The sequence below is a fragment of the Ahaetulla prasina genome, chromosome 3, assembly GCF_028640845.1.
Source record: "Ahaetulla prasina isolate Xishuangbanna chromosome 3, ASM2864084v1, whole genome shotgun sequence".
NCBI lineage: Eukaryota > Metazoa > Chordata > Lepidosauria > Squamata > Colubridae > Ahaetulla > Ahaetulla prasina.
This window is the reverse complement of record NC_080541.1, coordinates 33,549,175-33,572,895: the sequence shown is the minus strand read 5'-3', so window position 1 is coordinate 33,572,895 and position 23,721 is coordinate 33,549,175. Positions and strand designations below refer to the sequence as shown.

Genomic DNA, 23,721 nt, shown 5'->3' with positions numbered 1-23,721 from the left:
ACTAGCACTTAGAAGTGTATGGAGATTCTCAGTCATCCAAATCATGGTTGTCCCAAAGGTGCGTTTTCAGAAGGCATCTGAAGTTTCTTGTGTTTTTTTTTCTTTGAAGACATTTTGCTTCTCATCAAAGAAAGAAACAAGTCCAGTTGCCTTCTGAAAAAGCACCTTTGGGATAACCATGGATCAGAAGCAAAACATCTTTAAAGAAAAAAAGCACCTTTGGGACTAGCACTTAGACTTATATACCACTCCACAGTGCTTTGCAGCCCTCTCTAAGTGGTTTACAGAGTCTACAAACAAAGACAAAACTTGCATTTGAAATAATGTACGTACACATTAAATCATACAAGTTGTCCTCACATAGGTAAAAGAACTTTCAAAAAGTGGCAGAACTGGAATTATTTTCATGAGAGTTTTCAGCAGCCAGATGAAAACATTTAGAGTCATGATTTAGTCTTTCTTTGTTTACATAAGTTGATGGTCCCTTGGGGCTACAGGAAGCTTTTTCCCTTGGTAAATCTCAGTTGAGATGTTCTAACTATCACTCAGTTACTATATGTTTATAAAACAATATTTATCTTTTACTTTTCAGGAAGTTATTGAGCCAGTCTATTTTTACATTGGCATAGTATTTGGGCTACAGGGCATTTATGTGACCGCATTGTTCGTAACCAGCTGGCTTATGAGTGGGACTTGGCTAGCAGGGATGCTGACTGTTGCCTGGTTCATTATTAACAGGTAAAACAAATATTGATTTTCTCTCTGCAATACAATCTTAAAATGCCAGGTCTGCCACCTTCAACTTTTAGGACAAGGTAAAGATGAGAGCAGCTCTGAGGAGCTTGGATTTGCCAGAGTAGGTCTCTCAGATAACTTTCTGGAATGGCGCACCTAATTTCTTCTTAGCAGACATCAAAGGGATACATTAAATATATGCTAATACTAAAAAGTCAGGTAAAACCAGCCTATCCTTGGCTAGTTTGAGCTGGCATAGGTTTTGGAACTGTGGATGATCATTTCTTCCCCTCCAAGGATATTGGGTCATTCCATATCAAGTGGTCTGATTTCAGAAAAGTGCCTGGCTCAACCAGAGAGTAGAGTAGCTTAGCGTAGAGTAGCGTAGTGTAGCATAGCGTAGAATAGAATAGAATAGAACAGAACAGAACAGAACAGAACAGAACAGAACAGAACAGAACAGAACAGAATAGAATAGAATAGAATAGAATAGAATAGAATAGAATAGAATAGAATAGAATAGAATAGAATAGATTTTTTTATTGGCCAAGTGTGATTGTACACACAAGGAATTTGTCTTGGTGCATATGCTGTCAGTATACATAAAAGAAAAGATACGTTCATCGAGGTACAACACTTACAACACTTAATGATAGTCATAGAGTACAAATTTAACACTTAATGATACAACACAATGATAGCCATAGGCTACAAATAAGCAATCAGGAAACAATCAATATCAATATAAATCGTAAGGATACCAGCAACAAAGTTACAGTCATACAGTCATAAGTGGAAGGAGATGGGTGATGGGAACGATGAGAAAATTAATAGTAGTGCAGATTTAGTAAATAGTTTGACAGTGTTGAGGGAATTATTTGTTTAGCAGAGTGATGGCTTTTGGGAAAAAACTGTCCTTGAGTCTAGTTATTCTGGTATGCAGTGCTCTATAGCGTCGTTTTGAGGGTAGGAGTTGAAACAATTTATGTCCAAGATGTGAGGGGTCTCTAAATATTTTCATATCCCTCTTTTTGATTCGTGCAGTATACAGGTCCTCAATGGAAGGCAGGTTGGTAGCAGTTGTTTTTTCTGCAGTGTTTTTTCTAAAGTGTTACATGTGCCAACGCAATACTTGCGGAGATATAGGCATAAAATACAAAAACTTTAACCTTTTTTTAAAGCTGCACTATTTTTGGCCAACTTTGCTCCAAATCATTTGAAGATGGAGATTGCTCATGAGAATCTTTTTTTTTTTTTTTTTTATTATTACTTTTTTTACAACAAACAAACAAAAAAAATACATTATTACACCCTTGTGCTATACATAAAAGGAAGATTTGGGTCTTCGGATATATCCTCATGATTGCCAAAATCCACGTTCTCGAGGTACAGGTACTGAAGCGTCCAATGTTCCAACCGCAAAGTCCACAAATGGTTTCCAAGTCTTCCAGAAAATATCTTCTTTATACACACCACTTCTAATTTTAATATCACATGTCATTTTATCATTTAAAGCTAATTTCCACATTTCAGAATTCCACTCTTCTATTCTAAAAATCACATCTAGTTTCCAATATCTAGCTATTATAATTCTACCTATTATAATCATAATTCTAATCAATTCTTTTTCATATTTTGTTAATTCTATTTCCTTAATTACCAACAATAATATAGTTTCCACTCTCAATGTTATTACTTTCCCCATCATTTCAAATATCATTTTCTCCAATTGTTGCCAAAACTTTAACCTTATCACAATTATACCACATATGTTCATAAGTCCCCAATTCCATCTCACATCTCCAACATTTTTTACTAATTTTTTTATCCATTTGTGACAATCTTACTGGAGTCAAATACCATTTCCAAACAACTTTATAATTGTGCTCTTTAATCCTTATAGATAAAGTTCTCATAATTCTACTCTTCCAATTCACATTCCAATCTGATTCTGGTATTTCAATATTAAGATCTTTTTCCCAATTTGTCCTCATCACTCTTTGTAATTTTTCATCAGAATTTATAATCTTATAAACCCTACTAACGAGTCCCTTTAGCCCAATTTCATCTTTCATAATCCGAGATACTAAATATTCAAATTCAGTTTCACATCTATTTATCGAATAATTTTCCTTTAGTTTTTTTGTCCATTTTTCTATCTGTATTTTTTCAAACCAACTTAACCCTAATTTTTCAATAATTTCTTTATTCCTCCTTTCATTTCCCATAACTTTTATCCAATCTCTAATAATTTCTATATTTTCCTCTTTAATCACTTCATTACGTTTTATATTATTTTTAATCGGCCAAATTCCAGTTTGCTCATGAGAATCTTTTTATTATTTTGTTTAATAGAGCACAAAAAGTTGTACAGGATGGCCAAGTTTAGTTTTTCTCAACCAAATATTGCTGGAGATATTATGTCTTAGGGTTGCTGGAACCACAGAGTCATACTGTAGAAGGCTGCGGTATGGGAGTCACACAAATGCCTATATCTCTGCAAGTATTGTATCGGCACACGTAACCCTTTACCAATGTTCATTGGGGACATGTGTGCATGTTCACGCAAAAGTTCATCAAAATCCATGATGGTCGAACAGGGACCCCGAGACCACTTGATATGGAATGACCCTATTTCTTTTATCACTGAACTCTTGCTTTCTTGCCTTAACAAAATAAGAGCTATATTCTTGCTGGGATTGGTGAAACCTTAAGGAAATGTTGTATTGGCAGATATATATGCAATTTCAATTAAGTAATATTTTCTGATTGGAATTATTAAAAGAAAAGTACATCTCACGTTGTTATGACTGATCATCTGTTACATTTGGCTGCTTTTTAGAATGAAGAATACATTGAAACTCATTGCAGTTGACATTGCGTGCAATTGTAGTAACTTCTCCTTTAAATCAAGGTTGAATTCTAATGATTAAATGGATATATCCCTGTTCTTTCTCAGTATCATATGGAAGTGGTTGCAATGGCTTCCTCTGAGGATACATTTTTTTACTTCCAAGTTTACCCTACAACGATGGGATTTTCTACTGGTCTCTCATTCAGATATTAAGTTTTTTTGCAAGGTTGGCAAGTGAAAAATGACATCTGTTTTCAGTGGAACTTGTTTCTAGCTATAAACATAAAGGTAAAGGTTTCCCTCGCACATATGTGCTAGTCATTTCCAGCTCTAGGGGTTGGTGCTCATCTCCGTTTCAAAGCCAAAGAGCCAGCGGTGTCAGAAGATGTCTCCGTGGTCATGTGGCCGACATGCTAGATTGGCCGAAGCTGGGACAAGTAACGGGAACTCACCCTGTTACACGGCACTAGGGATTCGAACCGCTGAACTGCCAACCTTATATGGTCAATCCTGAAATGTGTCTCTACTTCAGAATATTAATACAGATATGTATTTTCTTTCAATCATGCTGCATAATTGAATATTCATGTTATAAAGTGTCAGTACATTATGTTTTTTTTTCTGCTTGCTTTTTAGAGCGGACACAACAAGAATAGATTATTCAATACCTGCTAGGGAGAACTGGGCTCTGCCGTATTTTGCTTGTCAAGTTGCAGCTCTAACAGGCTATCTAAAGAATAATATAAACTCCTCTGCTGAGGTAAGAGAAAAGTGTTTAACAGGAAATAAAATGGTAAGAAATGGATTTAAAAAGGGTGTAAAGTAGAACAATTGGTGGGTCAAAATCACTTTGAGTCAATATGCTTTTGAGGGGATACAACCAGTCTCTTGTTTAGATAACAGTGTTTGCTAAAGCATATTTTTTTTCCTGAACCAGGAAACTATTTATTAAGTCCCCCTTTTGAAGGTGTGGTTCTATTCTGCCAATCTCTGTTGTTAAAACATCTGACCTTGAGATTGTCTGAGATATTTATGATCTCTTGTTGGAATTTTCTTCCTTTGATCCTTTCTTTCAAAATAAACTTTTGACATTTTGCTATGCAAGTTCAAACACTGGACTCTTCCATACTGCTGTCTTAAGCTCCGTGACTCGTGTGTGTGAAAACTGCCTGTAAAGGGAGCTAGCTTAAGAAGTCCTGATCCATATTTATAACCCCTCCTCTGTTTTGGCTACACAGATAGCCTAGGGTTCTATCTGGACTGTGCTAACCCTTGGTTGCTAGATTCCTCTGCTTCTTTGCCCAGCCGGGCTGTGCCAGGAAGACAATCGCTTTCCTTTTTATTGGCAAGTCTTTGAGGTCAATGTCGTTTCCATTGATAAATCTTTTGTATCAAGGGTCACCAACCTTTCGGACCTCAGGGACCACTAAATTCATAATTTTAAATCCCGCGGACCACTAATATGATTTTTTTTAAAAAAGATAAATAGTATTTAGTGCTATATAAAAATGCAAATAATTTTTTTGCAGAACACCAAAATTTTCTCACAGACCACCAGTTGGTGACCACTGTTTTGTATCACACCTTCTCCCCCATACTTGACTTCTTTCCATTTGTTGTGTCCCTGGTGGTGGACCGGTAGAAAAGAAGACCCCCATTGTTTTACCATTCTCCCTATATCTTGTGCTGTAGGAGGAAACTGGCAAAACTCTTTGTCAGTTTTACTTGGTTAAGAAAAAGAAAAGAAAAGAAAAGAAAGATCCACCGCTCCTCTCACGCTGAAGCAAAACCATGAAAGAATCTGCCTGCATATTACTGACCCAGCAACCTTGTCTAGCCAAACTTGGAATGAATCACTTGGAATGAAAACTAGCAGGGGGCTGAAAAGAGCAGGAAAGGTGGCTGCAGAAAAGCAGTTGAATAGCTCACTGTTTCACCAATCCACTGCTGAAATTTAGGGGGGGGAAAGAGTTCATCAATTAATGTCTCTTCAAATGGAAGCAGGCAAGAAGCCCAGCAGTGCCTGTGGAAGGAAGCAATCAGAGGAAAATGTGCATTCCTGCATATAGTGGCCAGATTGCATTTAGTGGCATTTTTGATTAGATACATCTGGAACGGCACAGTAACAAAACTCCCAAGCAATTCTACCTTGTCTTTCCCAATATACATTCAAAGTTCCTAAGTTTAATTGGGTAATTTGTAACACCGTTTCCCTTTTCTTCTCTTCTTTCTTATGCTCTTCTTTCAGAGATTTTGCTACCTGCTGGTCAGTGCTTCAACATACACTTTTATGATGATGTGGGAATACAGTCATTATCTATTGTTTATCCAAGCGGTCTCTCTTTTCCTGATTGATGTCATAGGGTTCACACAGACAGAGAAGGTATTTGGACATTCAGACATATTCATTATATACTTCTAAATTCTAAATTCTGCTTTGTTTTCTTTGCCTTCTGTAAGCTCCATCTGTAGAATGGGGGTGAACTTAAAACAAAACAAAGGACAGAGAACAAATTATTGTGCAGCTGCAACTCAGAATTTTTTAAAAATCAAAGGCATGTTGATGTTTTATTTTCCTATCTGTAGGTGCATGAAATCTATAAAATCTACCTGTTTTCCCTTTTCCTGGGATATGTATTACAATTTGAAAATCCAGCTTTATTAGTATCTCCATTATTAAGCCTTGCTGCCACGGCTTTGCTGGCAAAATACCTTCAGGTAAGATTGAAGACATTATTTGTAGTTATGCACTTCTCTGTCTTAAGGTTTCCATCGAGAAATAAACAGGTCTTGTTGCTTTTTTGTAGATGAATATGAAGAAGGGAACTCTTCTTTCAAGGATGCTGAAAGTCATCTATTTTTATTTGGTGTTCACGGTCACAGTGACTTTGAACCTTACAATGAAGGTAATCTTTATCTTTAAAAACTTTCATTTAATTGTGCACATACAGATAAATCATATGTAAGTTCCATGAGAGGAGGAAACTTCTGAGGAAACTATTTCCCAGTGTTTTTTTAACTGGTAAAATAGTTAATGGACTAAGTCAGCCAAACCTCTCTGAATAGTAGATTAAAACAGGGGTCTTCAACCTTGGTCCTTTTAAGACTTGTGGACTTCAACTCCCAGAGTCCCTCAGACAGCAAAGCTGGCTGAGGAACTCTGGGAGTTGAAGTCCGCAAGTCTTAAAGGGACCAAGGTTGGAGAACCCTGGATTAAAGTTATAGGAATGAAAACCTTGGAGGACACTAGATTAGAAAAGACTATAGAGTACAGTGGAAAAAAGATATTAAATGTTCCCAATGTGTTTAAGTTGCTTTTTTACATATTTGGAATTAAAGTGTTGATGGGAAAATTTGGGAATGGGTGAGTGAGGGGAGCGAAAAAGAAGAAGTGGAGGGCTGCTTCCCAAACTCTACCCAATTTTTTTAATTACCAAAGTACAGTAAAAACAAAGGATACTAAAGGAAAAACAAATACTGCCACAAAGTATCATTAACCAGTTTTGTTGTATAATATTGAGGTAGTCCTTGATGTAACAACAGTTCATTTAGGGACCGTTCAAAGTTACAACTACTGAAAAAGTGATTCATGGATGTTTTTCACACTTAATGACCATTGCAGCATCCCCATGGTCACATGATCAAAATTTGGATGCTTGGCAACTAACTCATATTTATGACAGTTGCAAGCTCCTAGGATCATGTGATCACTTTCTGCAACCTTCTGCCAAGCAAAGTCGATGGGGGAAGTCAGATTCATTTAACAACCGTGTTACTAACCTAACAACTGCAGTAATTCACTTAACTGTGGCAAGAAAGGTTGTAAAGTGGGGCAAAACTCACTTAACAACTGTCTCAGAGAAAAAATTTGGGGCTCTATTGTGGTATTCCCAGTTTTTGGAGATAGACCCATGATCTCATCTGTTCAATAAGATCTTTAGTAATAAAGTGAAAATATTTGCAGACTCCTCGCATCCTGGACATAAACTGTTTCAACTCCTACCCTCAAAACGACGCTATAGAGCACTGCACACCAGAACAACTAGACACAAGAACAGTTTTTTCCCGAAGGCCATCACTCTGCTAAACAAATAATTCCCTCAACACTGTCAGACTATTTACTGAATCTGCACTACTATTAATCGTTTCATAGTTCCCATCACCAATCTCTTTCCACTTATGACTGTATGACTATAACTTGTTGCTGGCAATCCTTATGATTTATATTGATATATTGACCATCAATTGTGTTGTAAATGTTGTACCTTGATGAACGTATCTTTTCTTTTATGTACACTGAGAGCATATGCACCAAGACAAATTCCTTGTGTGTCCAATCACACTTGACCAATAAAATTCTATTCTATTCTATTCTATTCTATTCTAATGATCTTTACAAGACTCCCTCCTCTTGTGCTCTTTTTCTTAACGGGATGTCCAGATTTTGTTGGACTCCATAGGTGGGTGAAGAACACAGAAACTGTAGAGCAACTGTATCTGACTGATAAGAGGCTTCCCTTCAATCTTTGATACATAAATGTGTGTTTCTATTAGAAAATGTAATGCCAGTAATCAAATGATACTTATCTAATCTCATATAATTCTGTTACCTGAGCGAAAATAATGCTATCTATATATACAGTATGTCTTTTTTTCCCCCCAGACTTTTATTTCCCATAAAGAAAATGAGCATTTACTTAAAGTCCTTGAAGTGAAATTGGGATTAAATACGAATAAGTAAGTTTGACGTAATGATCTACCTAATTGCAAAGTAATTATTTTTAGTTTAATACCCCTGTACGGTGATAGTTTATAAAACAAAGAAATAAATAAGCACAATTCTAAAAGGTATGGTGGGTTGTCAAACAGTATGTTTTGAGTTAAGTTCTGAATTTTAACAAAGGGGAATCCAACCTTGGCTCAAATAGCACATTCTCATTAGACAGCATTTTGTATTTGGTTTCCAAAAGGTTTTAGTGGTATATAACAGTGCAATTGCAGTATTCTCAAAGGTTACTGTTTCCTGCTGAATGCTTGTGCTGCTGTGTGAAAAGAGACAGCTACTTTTAATGGTGCAGATAGCTATTTCATTAACACTTCAAGGCCTTTGAGAGATCCAGTGAGAAACCCAGCCCAGTCCTCATAATTATGTGCTAGAAGCACTGGATGAGGGCCCTGAACCAGTTTTGAGCATAATCTCTGCCCACACGTGGTAGTAGTTATCATAAGCAGATACTTAGCAGTTGGGACATCTCTGGGCTCTTTTTAAAATTTATGCATCTGTTCTTGAGGAAATGCTATGAACTGTGTAGGCAAAATCTTAGAAGCCAGAATAATTGCTGAATAAAGATGAGACACTAGTCCCTTGTAAACTGAGGTTCAGGTACCAGTAAGGACACAATAAACTACCAAGCAGCAGATCTGGAGTAATTTTATATATTTCTTTAATTTGCTTTGTTTCATGCTTTTTTTGTGTGAAATGTTTTTATGATTGGAGTCCACATCAATTTGATCAGCCCTGACCATCAAACATGCTGCCTGGGATTGATAGAAATAAGAATTCAGCATCATCTAGCACAGGAGTCTCCAACCTTGGCAACTTTAAGCCTGGCGGACTTCAAGTCCCAGAATCCCCCAGCCAAGGTTGGATACCCTGTGCTAGTAGGTTTCAACAAAACGTGTCTTATTTAGTTATTAGATAAGTGAAATCTGTGGACTAGTAAACTTGAGGGAAAAGCTAAAAGACATATCAAGGAGTTAAATGGAAAGCAAAACTGAAGTAGCTATTAGGTAGACAGCAAGTGAGGAAGCAGATGGAACATTTGGGAAGAAAGAAACATGCTTATGTACAGGGAAGGTGGAAAGTAGGCCTCGACTTCTGTAGAAGATAGAAATGCTCACAGGCTGTGAGAGTGGAAGAATTCCGGATAAAATGGGGTTGAATAGACTCAGGCCAAACATACATCCAACCCCTGGAAAACTTCAGAGCGGTCCCTAAGACTTTCTAAAACAGGGGTCTTCAACCTTGGCAACTTTTAAGACTTGTGGACTTCAACTCCCAGAGTTCCTCAGCCAGCTTTGTTGAAGTCCACAAGTCTTAAAATTGCCAAGTTTGGAGACCCCTGTTCTAAAAAAATGCCTTCAAATCTTAATTTTAAGGCACCCAAAGATGTTATTCAACAATTGTGAAAAAATGTATCTTAATTAAAATGTACATTAACTTAAATTATATTAACAGCTACACACTTTTCTTTGTTCTCATTGTTTAGGGAATAGTCTTTTCCATGCCAATCCAGTCAGTACAACTGGTTATTTTGATTCGCTGGGATCATGTCTGGCTATTTAATGTGTTTTGCTACCATTGACATTAACAGGAACTTCACAGTTAATTGGCTGCTTTGTCAAGAATCACTTCAGGCACCATCCCAAGACTTCTTCCTGCGGCTTACTCATTCTTCGCTATTGCCATTCTACATTTTGGTGCTAATTATTTGCCTTGCTTCTGTGGGTCAGGTTTCCTTTAGGAAAATGAGGTAAGTTGATTTTTATCAACTTTCATTTTTGTTCCATAGTTTCTGTAGATACTAGTTACTTGGTGTAAATGATACACCCATTACATATTGCGTAAGGGGTTTTCAGACTGAATAAAGTGGTAGAATTAAATTTGAATTCTAACTTCCTTTGCATATGGTATAAGTCCGATACCTGCATGTCATATTTGCATATGTGTTTAACACTCTTGTCTTTCATCTTCAAAATTAGGTAGAAAGAATGTGAGCTGTCTTTCTGTTTGTTGTTGACTTTCTTCCACTTCCCCCCTCAAATACTTCCAGATCTATAATTGGAGCCTGTTGCAAATAGCTTATGACTATTTTAAAAAATCTTGATGTTAGAAAGCATTTCTGGATGGTTAGAAAGATCCAAAAATTTGTGATAAGTTCTTGAACTGGCCAGAATTCATTATCCATTCACACGCTGTTTATTGATCAATACATTATAGTATGTATTTAGAATGCCTGGGGTGGTGTTTGTACCTCATTCTGTCCTTGGTAACTCCTTTGCTACACAGTTTTCTTGAATTATTGTTAAGATATCAGAGTTTAGATTTAAGAGAAAATATACCATATTTTTCGGAGTATAAGATGCACCTTTTTACCGCCAAAAAGAGGGTGAAAATTTGGGTGCGTCTTATAGTCCGAAGTTTCAGAATCTGAAAAAAGCCTCTAAAACCTCCGTTTGAAAGCCTGGAAAAAAAAGCTTCTGAAACCTCCGTTTGAGAGGCTGAAAAAAAAAAACAAGGCACAGAGCTCACAACCAACAAACCTTTTTTCTTATTTTCCTCCTCAAAAACTAAGGTACGTCTTATACTCTAGTGTGTTTTATAGTCCGAAAAATACGGGTAATGAAGAGTACAATTGTTGGGTCTGATGGGTCATTTAATTGTCAAACAGACTCCATGAGAGAGAGAGAGAGAGAGAGAGGGGTATGATGACTCCATCTTCTTTCTCTTTCGATGTCACAGCAATAAACAAGTCAACGAGCCAACCACACATGAGGGCGGGATTGGTGAAAGACCAGAAGTAGCCTACCATATATTGCACACAGTTTCCTTGGGATTGCTTTCTATGATGATGGAAGGGTAAGTCCGTGAGAAAGCTGCATGGATTTCTTTTCACTGGGAAGGTGGAAGATATTATTGTCTTAAGATATTATACATATGGATTTTTAAAAAAATTATTTGAACATAGATAAGAATGGTTGTAATTTTTAAATAAATATTTGTGGCTAGTTAATAACAGGCTTCAATTACAAACATCTTTATATTGAAGAAGAGTTAAGCAGGGAGAGTTGCAGTGGGAATCTCTATTTAAGTGAATTTGTTGTTATTACTTCTGTACTCATCAAAAGTGTTTTGCAAGTGTAAAAAGATGAGAATTAATAACATAGTAGAAAATTAACTTAAGGCGTTTGCTCCTACAAGGTGTAACATTAATTACCAAATTAGATGATTTTAAAAGGCAGTTATAGAAAAATCAGGTAGATATAAGCTTATAAATGACTGTTGACTGTGATTGGCTTTATGTTACTTCAGATATTGCTTATGGAATGTCTCTGCATAGTTGCCTAGAAACAGTAATAAAGGAGGAATACATTCTCATGTTTGTGAGCTTCCCAAAAGTATCTGATTGGCTATCATGAAAAACACAAACTGAAAGATAAAGATTTTTGATGTTGTTATTAACCTTCGTTCCCTTTAAAATAAACGATTACAAACAACCAGTTGCCATTGTGCAGACTACACATTTGACAATTGACTACAAATAAAATACAGCTTAATCTAGTGCATTACAGACTCTTATACTTGATATTGATCATTGCAATATCAGACTTAGGTGGGCAACTTGTGATTTTAGAACAATTGCATCTGGTCTTTGAATTATATGCCAAGAGCCACACTCCAAGGAGTAGTAGGAAAACCAGATCAAAATTTGCTTTCAATTTGTATGTAGTTAAATATAAAAGTATTTCATTAGAAATAAATGTTATGTAGGTCCTGTAATGTGTTTATATTTTCCTTCTTTCAAATTCTGCAACCAACTTTTGGACATGACCTGATATAAGGCTATCTTGGGTGCTCTGAGATGTTTTGGTTGCACCTTCTAGCAGATCCCTTGGCCATTTGGGTTGGGACTAATTGCTCTTTAGACAACAGAACTAAGGCTGTCCCTTATATGTTGTCCTTATATATGAGTGAACAGACATGGTGAAGAAACATTACCTGCTGTTTTCCTAATTTAGGGAAAAATACATAAGACCACGTTTCTGAATAACAAATGTTCCTATTCATAGAGTAACAATATTGTTTTATTGTTTAGTATAATATCAGATACTACTCAGCCTTAAAGAAAAGTCACACATAGGTGAATCTTCTAGGGACTTGCAAATCTTATAGATACAAATAGCTGACATTCCTGTTGAGTTGACATGACGCAACTTTGGGCACTGATAAATAAAAAGAATTGCTTAGGTACACATAGAAGACACCTAATTTTTGGCACTATAAAAGCCTTGAATCATCCTGATACATGACATTATCAGAAGAACAGGGACAATGTGACTCCGTTCGTTCTTGACTTCTCAGAAACGGTTGGTACCAGTTGATGCAAGAAAAGTTTTTGCATGGTAACTGACTTTTATCTAGAAATCTGTTCGCAAAGAGTTACAAATCCCTCACAGATTCCATTCTGTTTCTTGTTTGTGCTCATGAAACTGGTGCCCACGAAGCTATCTTAGAATTGGCAGTGAAGTATCAATATAGTGTAGATGAAACTTAACTCCATTTCTCATTTTCCTAAGTCTAAGTTCAGCGGATTCTGCCCAATTTGTCCTTTTTTTTTTTTTTTTTTTGCCACATTGGTACCACCCTTTTACCTTTTTTTCTGGATTTGTGTTGTTTCTCTAGAATGAAATATATGTGGACTCCGTATGTTTGTATGATTGCGGCATTTGGAGTCTGTTCTCCGGAGCTTTGGACGACTCTTTTCAAGTGGATCCGACTGAAAACGGTGCATCCTGTTCTGCTGGTGAGTTCATCTTGTTTATAGTGATTGTAAGGAATGGCTGTATTCACTGGTAAGCATATAAAAAGTCATCTCTCATCGCAATCATGGTCTGCAGACAGGATATAGCCAAGCCTTTCTAGCCTGGTATCTTCTAGATATGTTCAGACAGCAGTTTTCTGAAGTCTTGGTTGCTTGGTCAAAGGCTGTTCTGAGTCTTCTAGGACAGGGGTCTCCAACCTTGGCAACTTTAAGCCTGGCGGACTTCAACTCCCAGAAGTCCGCCAGGCTTAAAGTTGCCAAGGTTGGAGACCCCTGTTCTAGGAGGCAATCATTTTCAGGAAAATTGATATGGGTAGGTTTATGGATGGAGCTTGCTGCATAGACTTTTATAGATAAAGACAGGAAAAGACTTGTGGTTGTAGAGACATGTGCTATCTCTAAGTTGCATATTATTTTAACATGATCGTTGCACTTCAGGATGCATCATTATTTGTTATTTGGCTTGAAGTAGGTTTAGAGAAGCCTCATGAATCAGGCAAAATGTGAGTTACAGTGTGATCGCGACAGATGGATGGCTTAGTTATGGCCAAGGGAGGCTACAGAAGTATTGGTATTCTGTGACTGTTCTCATTTATTCTGTGATCTTGATTGCCTGGCGAAATAGCCTTCCCAAGGGCTAAAGACCAATCAGGAGAAGGAGACTATATTGGCAATCTGCTTAGGATATTAAATGGGCACTAGATCAGGGGCCACCAACCTTTCAGACATTTTCATAATTTTAAATCCTGCGGACCACTAATATGATCTGCCTAATGACCAACTGGGTGGGCATGGCTAGGTGGTCATGTGACTGGGTGGACGTGGCCAACTCCTCGCTTCCCCACCTGGGCTCCTTAGGGCCCCAACAGGAAGCAGTTGTTGGAGCTAAGCAGCCACCACGAGAAAGAGTTGGCAAAACAGCTCAGTTCAAATTGGATCTGACCGAGAAGGAGGCTTAGCAGAAGCACTTCACTGAGGACTATGAGCATAGGCTTTCTAAATAGAGGGAAGACCTGCAGGAGTGCAAGGCCAGGTACCGGCACCTGGAGGCTCAGCAGGCTGAGATGGTCAGCCAGTTCTAGGCCATGATGCAGTCCCACTGGAACAAGGTCCTCCAGCTCTTCGCCACCAGTGGCACTTCCCTCCAGCCTTCGCCCAAAGCCCCACACCAGGAGGCGGAAGAAGACCCCAAGTCTGAATTTCTTCCCCCCTCTGACCCACACAAAAAGACCTCAAAGAGGGAGACTCTGCAGCAACAAAAACATCCATTGCATGCATCCGTCCCAGGGGCCTTAGTTTGAGGACTTCTGATTTAGTGCAATATTAAAAATGCAAATAATTTTTCTGCGAACCATCAAAATTTTCTCACGGACCACCAGTTGGTGACCTCTGTGCTATATTATATCTTGTCTTCTTCTTCCTGTTCTGTTTGTTGCAAAGCAGAGGCTGTAGTAATATATGGCAATCCGAATATTTGGTTGAGTAAATGTCTGAACTTTATTGATGGTTGTCTCACTGGAGCTGAAGAAATACAGGCATTTTGGTGTCCTGTGTGTATGAGTGTGTCTGTTGGCTCATGTGTGCTTACATGATACATAAGTAACTGAAAATGTGCTCCTTTTGTACATTTATTGGCCATTTTTGAGCATAGGTATCATCCACTCAAGACTGGTAGAGGTAGCATCTGCCAGTTTTGTATTTTCTGGATAATATGTGTTTTACATCTCTTCCCTAGTTGAGCATACATTAGAGATACAGCTCTTTTGCCATTTAACGGTGGTGTATTGGCAGCCTGAAATGAGGATTTCCTCGTACAGCTGAACCATTTATTTTTGTACTTACGGACTGCTACTCTGCTCCAAAGGAACTCTATACGCCATCTTTCATCAATGTTAGGATATAATCTTACATATGCCTATTAAGGAAAAAAAAAGATCAATGGGATGTATTCCTAAGTAGAACTGTAGCCACAAGACATGTACAGAAGTGATTTGAAAGAATCTGCAGGGGTGGGGACCAAAAAGAAACTTCGAAATATAACTATTTTATCCATCTATTTACTTTTCTAGGCTCTCATTCTGAGTATGGCTGTTCCAGCTATTATAGGATTTAGTTTGTGGAAAGAGGTAAGAATAAAATATTATATACAATATAAATATTGCCTTCCCCCTCCTGCTCCTAACTATGCAGAATATTGGAAGATTTATAAGAGCTAATACTTGGTTTTGATACAGTTCACCACATCATGTATAACAATCTTGCACACAGAAATTTTCCTATAAGGATATTTAACCAAATGTCTGCACCTAAAACATTAGCACTAATACGGAACATAAAACTTAATAGTACTTTTTGTCTTAACTGTGGCTGTACTTGGCTGACTTTTGATTCACAAGCTATGCAAGATTGGGCTTGATTAACATTTGGATGGGAAACATCCAGTGAATACTAGGGTGACAAGCTACAGCAATGTTTCCCAACCTTGGAATTCTAGCTGGGGAATTCTGGAAGTTGAAGTCCACACATCTTAAAGTTGTTGAGGTTGAGAAACACTTTAGCTAGAGTGAGGACTATCTTGGAAGAAAGCAGTGGCCAAAGCTTTCTATAATACTGCCAAGAAAATTAGATAGACTGGGCTTGAAAGAGGTTTTAGCTTTATCTCACATGCAATTCTGATCATGTTTTTAAAAGATCTTTGAATGATATTGAATACCTTAACAAAACTAGGAGTACTTATATTAATAAGCTATGAGATTTAATTAGATGAACCCAAAAGATGCATTTCTTTTAAGGTGGGTTATGACAAAGAAACAGAACTTTGCTGTATGTAGCAAAATGGATTTTTGAGCATGTAAAATGTGGTTTGATGGTAAAGCTAGAAAGGTGTTTTTAGTCCACTTTCCTGCATTATTTAAAGTTTTGTAATTTGTCTTCCCACAGTTCATAGCCTTGGTGCTTCCTTTTAGTTTTTTCCTAGGATAATGGCAGAACTCTCAGAGCTCCAAGAATTTTATGATCCTGATACAGTAGGACTCATGACCTGGATTAAGTAAGTAATATTTATTTTTTTTCTAACTGCAGAATATTTTGGTAATCTATGATTCACAGTCATCATTTATCACATAATGGATTCAAGAGTTCTTTCCTGAGTTTATCCAGGCTTGTTGTGGACTGTAACACTGTTATCTGATCAAAAACTCTTAGTGGTTTAAGCACATGAGCATTAATTGATACACCATCATTTTCACATGTTTGAAATTTGATTATTACATGGTGATTGAGAACAGGGTGGGCAATTAATTTTCTTACCTGGGAAACTGGGACTGTTCAGAGGGCTGAACTTATAGGGCTGCTGCCACCATTGCCACCACTACTTTCACAAACCACACAGAAACAGTCAAAGGGCTGGATGTGGCCCATGGGCCATAAGAGGCCGTATGTGGCCCATGGGCTGTAGAATGCCCAGGTCTGCTTTGGAAATTAACATGATATATTTGTACAAACCATAGTTTATTTAGCATTAATATTTGAATCAGGAACTCTGACTTGTTTCCTTTTTAAACAAGCCAGGAACTCAAACCAGCAGAAAACAGTTCAGTTTACACGAGATAAGAAGGAAGGAGGAAATGTCTATCGTTGACATAGGCCCAAACTATTCAGCAGCTTAAAAACAAAAATAGCATTTTCAGTCAGGGAAACAAAGTAATAAAGCTACATATTGTTGTGACCTAGGCCCAAGTAGTTATTACCAGACACAATCAGTCCTAAACAAACGTAGTTTATTAGAACAGCTGAGAATTACTTCATCCTCAGCTTAGTCCAGATAAATTCCAAAACAAATCCTTCAGAAAAAGTCCTTCGGCCTTATCACAAACCTTTGTCTTCTTTGGCACCCTGCCAAAGGCTTTTGACAAAACCCCACAAAGTTCAGAAACAAGAGACACTGACTAGAAATCAATGTAGCAATGTTGCTTTCCTACAAAGAGCCCAAGAGCCATTGCTGCTCTTTTAAGCCTTATGGGAAGGGTCAATCATCTCCTCGCCTTACTCCCAAGTCGTCCTTTTTGCTTTAGCTGCTCTTGCCTTCTGGCAGCTCTTTCATGCTTGCACTAGGAACAGGCACTCCTCTGGAGGCTCCGGAGTCCGTGCATCGCTTCCAGATGGCCCTGGCCCCATCTCTGCCTCCAACACAGAGCACTCATCTGGGCCTTCCCCAGAGTCCAGAACTGGCCCATGGTCGTCTCCAGCCTCCTCACTGTCTGACTCCACTGCTAGCTCCACCGGCTGCTGGTGGGCCACAACACATATCCATTCAAAAACTTTTCAGAGGCAGGACCGCAAGGAACACATTACCAGATTTTATGATGTTATGAAAACGTGTAATTGTGCAGGAAAAGGTGTGATTAGCTGGAAGCTGTGCCAAAGTATCATTGACTGTAGTTGCTTCTGGGCCATTAAGTGCCAGGCTTTGGGGCAGCAATCCTTTTTCTAGGCATGAACCTACAGAATTGTTTTAAGATTTATTGAAGTTACCAGCATTTGAAGTCTTTTGTCCCCTAAATCAATTGGGCCAATCTTTTTGTAATTTCATTATAATGACTTTCCTGTGAACTGGCAAGGAGGCAGGTCTTTTTACTGGTTATGGGTGAGCTATTTATAAAACTACCATCTGGATTTTTACTAAGAACTCACCTTTACACTCGGGAACAAAATCTAGCTTGAACAGGATTTCTGAATTCTACATGTTGTTCATGGAATTCTTCATAGAATGTGTGAGAGACAAGGCCTCATTATTTTTTTACAGAAGACAGGCTCCTATTGCTGCCGTCTTTGCTGGAAGCCCACAGTTAATGGGTGTAATCAGGCTGTCCACTGGATGGATGGTGACAAATCTACCCCTGTATAATGATGATGACCTACAAAAGAGAAATGAAAATGTGAGTACTTTTACCCTAAGATAGCAGGTACCTTGCATGTAAAACTAAAACGGGAACTTTTTTCAGATAACCTGAACTCAAACTTCATAGGTAAATACATAATGTACAATACCATTTCTCAATCTCTGAAGCTTGTGGCAGCTGCCTTTTAGCCAAAGGTCCAGATAGATTTCTCACAGGAAGGCACTGAAATCTATTCTGAAACTGCAGACATCAGTAATTTTTTTTTTTGAAAGGCTTGGTCCTTTATGTCACATTATCCCATCTCTCTGCCATCTAGCTTTACTTTATGTTCTGGGGAGCTTCTACATACTGTGGCTTGTCCATAAGCACTCCATATAGACAATCCAATAATTCCTCCTATTTTTGGATTAAGCTGGGGATAGGATGGGTGGTTTTGCTTCCAGCCCCATCATCTTCTCTTCCAAAATGATAACCAGCTGTTGCTTCCAACATACATATTTTCAACTAAATATCTTTTAAATCTATAGATTTTTCAGATCTATTCCAAAAGATCAGCTGAGGATATCTACAAAATACTCACATCTTACAAAGCTACGTACCTGGTCATAGAAGATTCCATTTGCAATGAAGTTGGACCAGTGAGAGGATGCAGGGTTAAAGACTTATTAGATATTGCCAACGGTCATGTAAGTAGTAGTGTGACATAGTTCAGCCACCAGCTCTTGTAGTTTACAGCAGGGGTCTCCAATCTTAGCAACTTTAAGATTTGTGGACTTCAACTCCCAGAATTCCTCAGCAAGCAAAGAGTTGAAGTCTACAAGTCTTAAAGTTGCTAAGGTTGGAGACCCCTGGTTTACAGGATACATTAATAATTTGTATAATAGGTGTGTTATAAACCAGTGAGCCAAATTCAGCACATTTTTTCAAGAAGCAAGATCTACTTGCTCAGTGGTGATTGCTACAGATAAATATTACATAGGATACATCTTGTGACCTATTCATCTGTATAACCTGTATAAGATTCTGAAAAGCAGTCATAGAAGGTAATCATAGCTGAGCAGTGCATTGAAACCAAGTTCTTTTGAGTTAGCCCAATGCCACAGTGTGAATGCTACAAACACACACACACACACACACACACATACACGCACACGCACACACATACACACACGTTTGAAGTGAAAGCAAATCCTTCAGGGAGCAGTTGTAAGTCCCTTCATTCAACAATGTGATAACTGATCTCTGAGTGAATAGTCATAAATCAAACACTACTAGTATTGGTTAAGATGGTGATCTAGAAATCAGAAAATTGTGAATTCTAGTTTCTCCTTGGGCAAAACCAGTCATTCTCAGCCCACTTCACCTCACAGAGTTGTTGTTATGGAGAAAATTAAAGGGAGAAGGAGTATTGGTATTAGTTAGTTGGTTACCTTGAGTTGTGTATGAAAAAACAGTAGAATAAAAATCTATTTTAAAAAGCAAACAAATTAACTGGTTTCATGCGTATAACATTTTTACTTTTAAAAATTGTTCCTTTTTGTATAAAGTGCTTCCACTGGAGCCTGATATTGTAGTAATAGTGCTACTTTCACATTGGCATTATAAACATGAATTTAATTAAGGATTCCAGTATAAAATGTGTTTAATTCTTCCCTGAAGATAAATATGTATTTTGTTGTTTTTTGTTTTCTTGTTTTCCTCTAGGTTTATTATGAAGAAAATGACAGCTCTGGCTACTCAAAATATGGGCGGTTTTGTCAGGAGATCAAAATGAACTATTCTCCATATGTGAATTACTTCACACGAGTATACTGGAATAGGTCTTACTTGGTATATAAAATCAATTCTATAATATCTTTTCAATCCTGAGATATTTGCATCCTTTGAAGATGGACTTGGCATAATTTTTAAAAAGGCTAAGGTTTCCAACAAACCTTTCTTCTATTGCATATAAATTGCAGATGCACACAAAGGCACGTCACTGACAACATGAAAACTGTGTAGTGTATCCTGCATGACTATTACAGACTCACGAAAGAGAGATATGCCCAGAAGTATAGAGGATACAACTGTCTTCCAAGAATTAAAAGGCATCTTTCTAGCGTTTCACTTTTAACGTCAATTTGGTTTCAGTTTCATACCAATTACTTTTTTAGCTATGTTTATTTATGTTGGCAAATACAAAAAAAGGAGGAAGAGAATTTGCTGGACATTATTCTCCAGTTATATACATATATCTGGGTTTGGGAGTGGGGTGGACCAAACCCAAATATATGTATATAACTGGAGAATAATATCCAGCACATTCCGCTATTTTCATAGTTTGGGAATTCCAATATATCCCTGGAATTTGTTACTATGGGAAAAGTAGGGAGACAAATGACTGAGAATGATAGACTGAGGAATAAGGCTGTGCAGACTAAGCTGTTGGCTGAGAGCCACTCTCTAATTGGGGCTGTCTTTTTTGTTATTATTTTTAGTAGAACATTATACTCCTATGTTTGGTGAAAGGTTTGGTTTAGGTACCCAATCAATAATAGTATTCTAAATAAGTTGAGTTAAATAAAGATTTCCTTTCAGTTCTGTAAATCATATATTTTAGGCACTCTTATGTCCTATCTAAAAAAGATAATGAACCAACATAAAATTCAGCCCTTTAATAAGAAAAGGTTGATGGCTCATATTCTAGAAGTTTAGCTTCAACTACTTGCTACTTTGTGGATTATTCTGTTCGTTGCTTATGTTTTTGTGTAATTATTTGCATTTATCATTTTGTCCTATTCATTATCAGGACAAATTATTCATTGTGGCTTAATAAGAGTATTCCACCCATTTGCTCTCCTATTCATTGGTTTTATAATATGCCCAGATAAGTTTGGATTTATAAACCAAAATAAATTTTGTTTATGAATCCTGATGTATTTTAGTAGCTTCAGTTAAATTTTATTTATTCCTGATTTCTTCATCCATTTGAATGGTGGAGCAAGCAAACCATATTTGCATACTCATTTTTGTTTTTTTAATTAAATTCTGATTTCTGGCTTGATATCCAAATGTGGCAATTGTCTGGTTAAAATATTTCTGCAAAATGAAGTCAAAATGACACTGCTGGCCAAACTAATAACGTAAATGGGCTTACTTTCATAAAGTAAAGTTCTTATTGTATTTTAGCATAACTGTGAATAATTTTTGTACTTCACAGCTTTTTTATTGTTAAACGTTCTTTTCTACCTTTTTTCTCTGAATTTCTCCTGTTTTTGATCTCATGGTCTAGAATTAAAAACAGTTATTTAACTGTATGCCCTGAAGATGTTCCTAGAGTACTTGCTGAAAAAGTATTTTATTCCGAAATTATATTTTTTCTGACTTTAATATTACACAATACTTAATGAAATAGCCAGAGAGGAAAAATGTGAATATTTTATCATGGTCTTGTTGTATGGCATTTTTAGGGAAGCTAATCAATGCTGCCTTTTATTGTGCAAGTCAAAGCTCCTTGAACATAAGTATTTGAAAATGTAGTTGTTTTATTTTACATTTAATTGAGCATGGAGATATCCTGCCAGGGATATCCATACCAGAGACTGAAAAAGTCAAGATGGTGCCCATATCCATGTACTCAAAGGCTTGTCTTTTTTTTGTGTATGTGCATTTGTGCATGTAAAAAAGGGTAGGCCTTTGGTCTCATAGTTAGGATACCATCTTCATGCTTTTGGCCCCTCCCTTCAGGGTGCCCTGCCTCCTGCCATAAAGAATCACTCCAAATCATCTGGATATGAGGGCAAACTAGCTGTGACATCTCTGACCCCATTGATCGCCAGGGCTGCTTTGCCTCATCTGACTGGCTAGGCAGTGTCCTCTTCCTCCTTCACCGTGCCATGTGCATCCCTCCCAAATCTGTGGACTCCAGGGAAGAGGACAACTTTCTCAGATAAGGGGTGTACCAGTCTTTGGTGTAATCCAAATCACTTCATAGAACCTGTTGTAGTCTGGGTTTTGAGTAACATTATCTTAAAAGGGACAAAAATCTGGAATGCATTGTAATGTACTTTTCTTCAAAATTACAGTCATTTATTTCTGTACAAGTTTATGTCTCTGTGCTTTTATGTTGTAGCAGTAAGTTAACAAAAGATATATTTGTTTTAATTTCTAATAGAAATTAATCTTGCAGTGCTACTGCTAACCATGGTGTTGTGACATTTGAGGGAGAGATGACAAATGGTGCTCTTAAATGCTCTGCTCATTTGGTATTAAGCCATTTTCTTCTCTTTTTATTTGCAGAGCTTATAGAAATATATACAGATAGAAGCTAATAGCATTTCGTTCGGTGGTCTTGAATTTTGAACACAAATTCCGATTCTTTGAAATGGTTGGATTGGATTGGCCTTTCACGAATCCCAATTCTTCCAACCAGTGCAGTTAAAATTTCACAATCCTAAACTGAATTCTTTTTGAATACTATTCTCAGTGCTGCGTATTGTAAAAGTTTTAGAGAATAGGAACACATTTATGTTACAAAATTTTACAGTTCTGTATATTCTCAGAAAACAGTTCTGAGCATGAGCAAGAAACATGTATTTCTCTCTTGAGTGTCAGTATAATTTAAATACGTCACTGGTTATGCTTGAACTGAAGGATAAGAACTTTCAAGTTGTAAAATCTCTTAAAATGCTGAGTTGTAATGAGATGCTTTTGAAAAGGAATTTGTGATGTAAAAAAAGCAGCTCATGGAGACCAATGCTCAGTCATAACAGTGTTAAATTCCATTTCTGGTTTCTGAATTAAGTGGGAGTTTTTAGGGAGTTGTGTTTAATTTTTTGCTATTCCTTCAGGATTTGGAAAATAACAAGAGTGTGGAATCATGTAAGCATGACAAGTATGTATTCTCCGCACTTAATATAGTTCAAAAATAATTATAGCTGTTGAAAACACATATACTCAAAGATCTAAACCTTGGCTGTCAGTATTGCAATGCTGTTGGAGAATGTGCCTTGTAAACTTCTCTTTTTAAAAAATGTAAAACTCAAACCTTTGTGCACCTTGCATATTTTTTTTCCTGAGGAAATCCACAAAACAAGACCTTGTCTTGAATTTGATTTTAAAAAGTCCTTACAGAAGGAAGAAAGGAGAAATATATAGTGATCGATAACAGTAACTACTAACCCATAAGAAAGGTGTGTAAGCCATCTCCTTTTTAGCAGAGTTATTTTTCTGTATTCACTTAAATGTATAAAGAGGTTGTCTGCTTTGGGTTTTAACTTTATTTGAGATAGATAGTTGCTTCAATTATCTTCCCATTCTTCTGAAAACTTTTTAAAAGTATTATTAAAAATGCAATCCATTCAGTCTATCAAGAAGCATGATTTTACTGGAAATATGTTAGAGAGACATATGCTATCATGGGAACGTTGGTTGCTGTTTTAGACAATCGCACCACCTAGCAGTCTAATTTGATATTATTCAGAAGTGTAAATGGTTGAAATGATCCCTCTTTGTGGATGCAAAGTTGAAACCAGGGTTTCTACAAAGCATATATTGTATTGCTAAAATAATTAGTTGCTTTCCCTAGTAGAGGGCTGTCAAACTCCCGGCCCAAGGGCCAGATGCATCACGCACTGACCATGCCCAG

General features: G+C 37.2%; 1 protein-coding gene across 1 annotated transcript in view; it reads left to right on the top strand.

Moving 5' to 3' along the window:
• Positions 1-22,177, top strand: part of DPY19L4 (dpy-19 like 4) — a 36,803-nt gene extending 14,626 nt beyond the window's left edge. Inside the window, exons 6-19 of the mRNA XM_058178865.1 lie at positions 593-738; positions 4,226-4,349; positions 5,838-5,972; positions 6,176-6,307; positions 6,397-6,495; positions 8,253-8,326; positions 9,964-10,122; positions 11,112-11,228; positions 13,053-13,173; positions 15,261-15,317; positions 16,158-16,240; positions 17,996-18,128; positions 18,620-18,778; positions 19,797-22,177. Coding sequence (XP_058034848.1) covers positions 593-738; positions 4,226-4,349; positions 5,838-5,972; positions 6,176-6,307; positions 6,397-6,495; positions 8,253-8,326; positions 9,964-10,122; positions 11,112-11,228; positions 13,053-13,173; positions 15,261-15,317; positions 16,158-16,240; positions 17,996-18,128; positions 18,620-18,778; positions 19,797-19,961 — 1,704 coding nt within the window. The 3' untranslated portion in view covers positions 19,962-22,177. The remainder of the gene's footprint in view (positions 1-592; positions 739-4,225; positions 4,350-5,837; positions 5,973-6,175; positions 6,308-6,396; positions 6,496-8,252; positions 8,327-9,963; positions 10,123-11,111; positions 11,229-13,052; positions 13,174-15,260; positions 15,318-16,157; positions 16,241-17,995; positions 18,129-18,619; positions 18,779-19,796) is intronic.
• Positions 22,178-23,721: the final 1,544 nt, after the last annotated feature.